General features: G+C 42.2%; 1 protein-coding gene across 1 annotated transcript; it reads left to right on the top strand.

Annotated features, from left to right (window-relative positions):
- The first annotated feature begins 347 nt into the window (after nt 1–347).
- On the top strand, nt 348–8,062 carry LOC125544968 (dyggve-melchior-clausen syndrome protein). Its single transcript, XM_048708781.2, has 18 exons — nt 348–723; nt 2,463–2,702; nt 2,799–2,862; nt 2,957–3,086; nt 3,178–3,319; nt 4,077–4,334; nt 4,422–4,506; nt 4,985–5,087; nt 5,497–5,622; nt 5,689–5,802; nt 5,973–6,091; nt 6,192–6,279; nt 6,366–6,458; nt 6,531–6,620; nt 6,731–6,850; nt 7,029–7,120; nt 7,441–7,495; nt 7,759–8,062. The coding sequence occupies exons 1-18, from the start codon at nt 528–530 to the stop codon at nt 7,786–7,788; spliced, it is 2,145 nt and encodes a 714-aa protein (XP_048564738.1). The 5' UTR covers nt 348–527; the 3' UTR covers nt 7,789–8,062.
- The last annotated feature ends 168 nt before the right edge of the window (nt 8,063–8,230 follow it).

Here is an 8,230-nt window from a genome sequence, read left to right as displayed (position 1 = left end):
GGGAAGAGTGGGTTTGGAACGAAGCGACGAAGTGCGACACGGCCGAAGCGGCCGTCCCCGTCGGGGTGCGCGTCGCACACGCACACGCACGCCCCCTTCCCGTCCCCCCCGTCCCCTTCCCTCCAGCCTCCCTCCACCCTCCGGAATGCTCCACCACCAAACCACCACCTCCACCGACGGCAGGCAGCCCCGCAACAACGGCAACCCCCACGAGCCCCGGCAAAAGACCGTATTACCCCTCCCGCTCCAGACCAGGCCAAGCCACGCGCCTACTGACTGTTGACCGGAACCCATGGGCAGTTCGGTCCATCGTTAATCCCATCAAAACCTCCCAAACCCAACCCGCGGCTAGTCGCACCCGCCCCGCCCCCCTCTTCCTCCTCCCCCTCCTCCCTTCCGCCCGAAGTCTCCACGCTCCCGTCCATTTAAAACCTTCGCTTCGCCCCGACTCCACCTGGCCATTTCCCCCTCGCCCAATCCCCGCCCGCGTCAAACCCTAGGGGCCCCGCCGAGCCCTCTCAGATCCAATGGGGGTGGCGCCGTCGACGCCGAGGCTGGGCGAGGCGGGCGCCGCGTCGCCGGGGGCGGCGGAGCAGATGTTCGCCGCGCTCGTCGGCGACAGGGCCTACCCGGTCTCCTCCGAGTTCTGGACGCAGCTGCTCGAGCTGCCCCTCACCCAGCAGTGGCCGCGGGACCGCGTGCTGCAGGCCTGCCACGCCTTTGGTAAGGACCCGACGGCTCGAGATCCACGCCGCGCCTCCCCCCTGCTGTCGCTCTGATCGCTTCCGTTTCCCCCGCTCTCGCTCTGATCGCTTCCGTTTCCCCCGCTCTCGCTGTTGCTTCGGGTGGCGATTACTTTCTGTTTTGCGGGGTTTGATCCGCGGGGGCAATGCGGATCATGCGATTTATGCGTGGGTCGCACAGTTTACGTGCTGCTTCGAGGTCAGATGGCGGGGTTAGCGTGGCATTTCCGGCGCTTTTTCCCGCGTTTATTGTGTCTTTAGGGGCGTTGATTTCTGTCGACTGCGACCTGCATTGGTGCTTGGAATGGGAATTTAGGCGGGGAGCTTCATAGAAATGGTAGGAAACATGCCATGTATTTGTCCGATCAATACTGACTGAGTTTACTGTGTGATCAAGGTTGACTGAGCCTAGTGCGTTGCAATATACGGAACTTTTGTAATTTAATTTATCATGAGAGTTCCTGTGCGCCTGGGTCTGCCTTAATTGAGGGCTTGACTACTGTGTTGAACAAGAGAAAAAAAAACCACATTTATCTTTTCAGTAAGAAAGGCGAATTATGGATTCTTGTCCTGAATTTCTTCGTGATGGGTGACAATGCAAATGGATGATTTAACTAATTGTAGTTAGGGTGAAGGATTTAAGTGCTTGTTATAGTGTATTGAACATTGCAATGATTTTTTGGTTCCGGAGTTTAACTCCCAGGTGAAGCATCAATGTGCAAATTAGGGGCGTGAGACCTGCATTTACGCTTTATGTTGCCACCAGTGAGGGACCTCATTGGTGGATTGGTCTGTGTGGTGGGATCGATGTTTTTTTCGAACTTAGTCCGATTTGTAGTAAACAAGATAGAATATTAATAGGTAGTTAAAGAGCAATACAACACCTATGAAGAGCCTACAGGACTTCTAAGAAAAAGGCGACGTGGTGCGGTTTTATTGGATGTCACGGGTCCCACAGCTGGAATTCAGGGGGGAGGGGGGGGGGGGGCTTAGTATGAGATTATGAAGGAATCACGTACGTAGGTGGGCTTTCATAAACACCTGCCCATAGGTGTGTACATTTTTTGGCCCATTGCTGATTGTTGTGTTCAGAGTGTTACAATGGAAGGTAGGCATATCCTATGGATGCTTGAGAGTTGTATGTTTAAGTACCTGTTAGTATGGTATGCCTACCTTCCACTTTAACACCTTTATGTACATTGATATGGATAGAAGTGCAACATGTTAGATATTTTCTAGGGAGGTGAAAGGGGAAGGCGTGTCATACCACGATCACCAACCCAATCTTTTTAAGTAGTAAATACTTACTGTGAATCATCTTTTCAGTGCAGTTTACATTCCTGCAAATAAGGTTTCATGTTACTGGAGCCACTTGCATGATATAAGTATTCTGAGATTTTTAGGGCGTGAAAGTTCGCTGCCCCCGTAGCACAGTGTGGCGTGCTGGGCACGTGCGATCAGGCCCCACACGGCTGAGTGTGCTGCTGTGATGTGAATGACACAAAGTGATGTGGGCATATCACGTGGTATCGCTCGCATCGCGCCAAGTGCCATCGTGCTGTAGTTCATCCCTAAATATTTTACTTGATTATACCAGTTGTTAAGTGTTAACCTTATGGTTCCAATGCTTCGACAGAACTTGTATGATTAGTTCCTGTAATTAAATCATAATTATCTTTGGCTCATTGGTCTCACAATCTGGGTTATGTGTATGTGCAGCGCAGAACAACTATCATACAAAGCATCTTGCAAAGATCTTGATCCATTTGGTTTGGTGTTTGCAAGAGTGCACATCTGCTTCTTCTGTATCTTCTAGCGTCTATAGAAAGGCTATCAATGCTGCCTATATATCATCCATATTTCTCAAGTTCATTATTGAGAATGCCAAGGCAGATAATTGGCAAGAGCTATGCCTTGACATCGACAAGGATGAAAAGGGGCTGGAAAATTTTCCTTCTGGTAATGATCATTAAAATTTCAAATGCACTATGAATGTTTTTTGTATGGCCGATATAGTAAACTCTAACGACATTTTATATTTCCCTGCTCCTCTAGACCAAAGTGTGGAGTATTTTCTGATGAAGGGGGTGCTGAACTACATTGGTAGTGTAGATGTAAGGTATCTTGATGGATGGTGTATGCCTATCTGGTTTTTCCTTTTAAAATGCTTGTTTGCCATTTGAACTTCACTGTTTTAATATCTCTATATGCAGTCCAGAGTCATGCTACCTACATCACGAGCTTCTGAACTTGATGCTAGTCCTTATGTCGACTCAATTATGTTCTGGACCATCTCCAGAACCAAAAGATGTGCATCCATTCATTGATGCGGCTATGCTTCAGGTAAAAATGGAATCTGCATATGATGATTTATTTATAGATATTATTGAGCTAAATTTGGGATGCGTTCCTTTGCCACATCTGTCTTCTGCAGGACAGTCCCATAGTAGCTTCGGTTGTTCAAAAGTTACTACTTAATTTTGTAAGGCGACCACAAATTCCTTCAAATGGTTCACACCCTGTTTTCTCTGATGATGGTGGGCCTGGTGTTCTGCAACGAGTTGGCTCAGCAGCTGGTAATGCGGGTTATCTTCTCCACAGAAATTGCTTATAGTTTTTGTATCATCACGATTGACGGCATTTTAATGCAACTCCTTCACATGATGCCAATACTCTGAACATTTTCATTTTATGGCTATTTTTTTGTTTAGAATGTGTTTTTTGTAGTTCTCATATCTTTTATGTTATAATAGATGATGCGATGCCATTTTAAACCTTTATTGTGACTACTGTATTATTTGCCAAAATTCAGTGCCTGGCTGTTTGAACTTTGATTTACTAACCATGCCACACTTTGCCACACCACAAGTTGTTAAGTTTTGACCGAACGTGAGATAGTAAGACACAACTATGTCACCAATCAAAATACCCACATAAGCAATTGTTGCATGCCTACAATTAGGCGTTGCAGGCTTATGCTGGGAACAGAACAGCCCCTTAATCACATGTTTGGTTCAGAGTCACACTAGCGACAATATTCCTTTCCTGCAACATGGGTCTGGAAAGTTTCCCTTAGCCTGGCAATGTGTGCCACCAATTTTGATCGTCCTAAGTCTAGCAGAGAGTGGCACCCATCTTGATTGCATAACCTTACTCATGTTTGGCATAAAAAATGTTGGCAAATGCTGGTAACCTTAGTACACTAACCAAACAGGCCCTACTATCTTACTCAGGAAGTTATTATGTACACTTCAATCATCCTTATATTCCCTACTACGAAAATGTTTCAGTTATGGAACATCTTTGAATTTACTCATCTATCTGGTTTTGCAGCAAATTTTGTACTACTGCCATATTATACTTTCAACTATTTTGTAAGTGCAAGCGCTGAAGGTGCGACAAGTCAATTGGCAGATAACAGCTTACTTGTTCTGCTTATTCTGATCCACTACCGAAAATGCATATCAATGAATGAGTCCATTCCAACCGACGGTGTCTACATGAGTGATTCAAATACCAATGTCAAGGATGCACCAGCTTTTCATGAGAACCCTTACTGCAAGGCACTAAACAATGCTAAAGACATTCAATGTAAGATGCACCTGCAATATAGAGAAATTGTGGCACTCATATAGTCATATGTATCACTAACAGTTGCAGAAATGAATTATGCTGCAGTTGATCATGCCGATGTTGAGGGAAATGCTCAAAATGGACCCGTTGTCAGGCTGTCTTTTGCATCGCTGTTTGATGCTCTTGGCACGTAAGTAATGCATCATCATGCTAGTTCAGTGATATGCTTGTACTTTATTTATTAGATTTGTGGAATTTAACCAAATATTTCTGGGGCAGAAAACAGTGAGATTATTTCCTTTTTCTTCACAAACGAAAATGTAGCAATGATTCCGGTCTAATATCAGATTTGATGGATAAAAACAACACTGCACTTAGCGATAATTTTGGTCATGTGTAGATTATAAATAACACCGAACAGTTAACGCCGTATTCCAAAATGGAGTCATGTATCAGGGTTTAATGGTAGTAATGAGACTGCTGTGAGTAATTTCAAAACTAATGTTTTAAAATTAGATATCTTGACATCTTCTGTGGGCCCATTATCTAGGACCTATCATTATTTTTATTCAAGGATCATGTATGTTCATCTTGTTTCAGGATGTAAATTATTATGTACCAAAAGACCTTAGTGGTGTGTAATTCATTTGTTTCCACTATCCATACAGATGCTTAAAAGATGAGAGCTCAGTTCTGTTGCTCTATTCTCTGGTCCATGGGAACTGCGATTTTCAGGAGTATGTTCTGGTTCGAACAGACTTGGATACTTTGGTATGTTTTCTTGCAATTATGTTTGTAACCCTTCTTGTTGGAGCATGTGGGCATTTAATAGTTGGACGGAATATGCTTTGAATTAATAAAACAGTTGCATTTAAACTATTTTTCCCTTTTAGTGAGAGAATATATCAGTGGTTAATATGTTTTTCACTAGTAAGAGTTGCGCCATGACTTCTTTTCATTCCCATCCTTCCATGCATTGGCATAGTAAATCTGTGACTCCGTGGCAGTCAGCATGAAACATTAGAAAGCGAAGTCTAGGGAAATACATATTAAAACCAAGGAGTAATAGCTAAAGTAATAATCCAACACATACTTTACATGTAAGGTTAGCCTTTGATTACATATATTGACAAATATCATTTGTCGACTGCCTGAGTTATAGCTTGGATTTTGTCGACAGCTTATGCCTATTTTGGAAATGCTCTACAATGCATCAAGGAAGACTTCCAATCAGATCTACATGCTGTTGATAATTCTCCTGATACTTAGTCAAGATTCAACCTTCAATGCTAGTGTGCACAAATTGGTAAGAAAATTAACTAGGTTTATTTTATTTAATGAATTCTTTCATGATTTAGTGTTCACTTTTTAGGTGCTTCCTAGCGTTCCTTGGTACCAGGAGCGCCTCATGCATCAAACTTCTCTGGGATCGTTGATGGTCGTAGTACTAATCCGAACCATCAAGTACAACCTCTCCAAGCTGCGAGTATGTACAAAATTTTGTTTTTGTTGTTCAGGGAAATTGATGCATGTCACACTCGCCTAGAAGTATCCCTTTTGCAAGGAAGACTTCCGATCATACCTTAGTAGAAGCTTCCTTTTGCATGTCAAACTACTTCTGGTTAAGTCTAATGACAAGCTTATGTATACTTGCAGGATGTCTACCTTCACACGAACTGTCTTGCAATTCTAGCAAACATGGGTCCTCATGCGCATAGGCTGAGTGCATATGCATCTCAAAGGCTGGTTAGCCTCTTCGACATGCTTTCTCGCAAGTATGGTAGCTCAATCTCTCCCTGTTTCATTATCACATTTTACACTTAATTAAAGTTAATTCAAGTTAACCTGTCCATTTGCTTATTTACCATTCTTCAGGTATGCCAAATTAGCCGAGTTAAAAAATGACAAGGCTCTCAAAGTTACGTCTGATCAAATGGAAGCAGACATCATTTCAGATGATACGGTACTCTACTGTTATCTTGCTTCATAACAGCACCATTGTTTTTTTTTCTTCCCTTCATATCTGTAAACAGTGGTGTACTTTTGCAGTCAACGGAGCTTCACATATACACTGACTTCTTAAGAATCGTTCTGGAAATCATCAATGCAATCCTTACATATGCATTACCCAGAAATCCTGAGGTATGTTAGCTACCAGTACAGCAGTATACCTGATAGGCAGAGCCAAACTACTTCTAACATGTTCATCAACAGGTTGTGTATGCTGTATTGCATCGACAAGAGGTTTTTCAGCCCTTCAAGAACCATCCTCGTTTCAATGAATTGCTTGAGAATATATACACAGTATGTTACCTTTTTGTCTTTCGTGAACTCAACAAAGTACAACACATCATCGTCTTCTTCCTCCAGATTCTGATTCTGATCATATTCCACCTTATAAACTTGTCTGGCAGGTATTGGATTTCTTCAACAGTAGAATGGACATGCAACAGTTAGACGGGGAATGGTCTGTTGACAAGGTTCTTGAGCTCATTAATAAAAATTGCCGTTCATGGCGTGGGGAAGGAATGAAGGTGAGACTTGTATTGTGACATTGCTGCAGTTTACTCTAATCATAGAGTAGGGGTTCATGTGGGCCATGTGGACATATTTCATATTTCTTATTGTTTGGTGTTAAATTTCTTCCCATCCATATAAAAGTTATTCTGGTATTTAGAGTGGCATAACAATATACAATTCTGTATTTTCCAGATGTTTACGCAGTTACGATTTACATATGAGCAAGAAAGTCATCCTGAGGAATTCTTCATTCCATACGCATGGAGGCTTATACTATCACGAGGGTAAATATTTTTTATTTGTGTATGCTGATTTTCACAAATAATATGCAATTATTATGAATATGCAAGTGATAATAATGTCTAAGCATGCAGTTACTGATGCTACATAAATGCCTTGAAACTGTTATTTTGACTTATGGCACATTAGGCTTATGGCACATTTTATCAGGATAGTGGAATGAAATTGGCCCACATTGACTCGGAAGTAAACTAGAATTTTCTACATATCTGATGCCAACTAGGGACATTTTCTAATACCATGTGGCAGTCATGTTTACCTAGACAATTTTGTATAACTTGCTATTATGTCCTGCATTTGCCAGATTCTCTTTCAATCCTGGTGCCATAAATTTGTTCCCAGTGGAGATTCATGTTGATGTAAGTTGCTCTCTTTTGCTTGAAAATCAATCAGGTTTATGCTTGGGTTAAGTTTTCAATTTCAGCTGTGCCCTGAACATGAAAATAATAAATATTAGAAATTACATGATCCCAAGGATGTTGAAAATCCCTTTTTTATGCTCCCACGAAGAATTTATCCTTGGGAATTCTCAATACAGCCACTGCTTCAGTTCTAGTAGTACTACTTTGTTTAGTGTTTTTGTAATAACATTTTTTCTGTCTGCCAAAATGGATCACTCCAGGATTCACCATCCAGCGAACAAAAGGTTTAGGGATGATCTGGAGCCTTTGGGTTCTGACAACACACAAAAATGTTGGACTTGCATCCCGACAAAGAGACTGTTGTATATAGGCGGCATATACCAGATAATCAAAGTGTATTTTCATTCATTTTGTGTTAATATTTCTGTTGTCCCATAATGTAATACCAGAGGTGGGGGGTGTGAGGAATTGCAGGGGATTGTATCTGGTTCTTGAAAGTAGGTAGTGCGTAGGGCACCATACACAATTCGTTTATAAGTTAATATGGTTGTATTTTTAGAGCTAGTACAATAGCAAGCTTATAGCCCGAAAATGCGTTGGAGCACCTGGCGACTACGCTCACTATAATCTCGCTCATTCAATTGCCTCGGGATTCCATCCGCTATATTAGCTTTGTGCGTATTGGATGATTTTTGCCGTGTATAGCTCTCCAGCGGTTTTCGTATTAAATGA

Source organism: Triticum urartu, chromosome 3A (genome assembly GCF_056163025.1).
Source record: "Triticum urartu cultivar PI428250 chromosome 3A, HENAU_Tu73, whole genome shotgun sequence".
Lineage (NCBI taxonomy): Eukaryota > Viridiplantae > Streptophyta > Magnoliopsida > Poales > Poaceae > Triticum > Triticum urartu.
The sequence above is the reverse complement of the archived record's forward strand: the minus strand, read 5'-3'. Positions and strand labels throughout refer to the sequence as shown.

Coding starts and splice junctions, on each gene's coding strand:
- LOC125544968 (XM_048708781.2), top strand. CDS start 528: ATGGGGGTGGCGCCGTCGACGCCGAGGCTGGGCGAGGCGGGCGCCGCG. Junction 3,087..3,177: donor TTGATGCGGCTATGCTTCAG/GTAAAAATGGAA, acceptor TGTCTTCTGCAG/GACAGTCCCATAGTAGCTTC. Junction 5,623..5,688: donor ATGCTAGTGTGCACAAATTG/GTAAGAAAATTA, acceptor TTCACTTTTTAG/GTGCTTCCTAGCGTTCCTTG.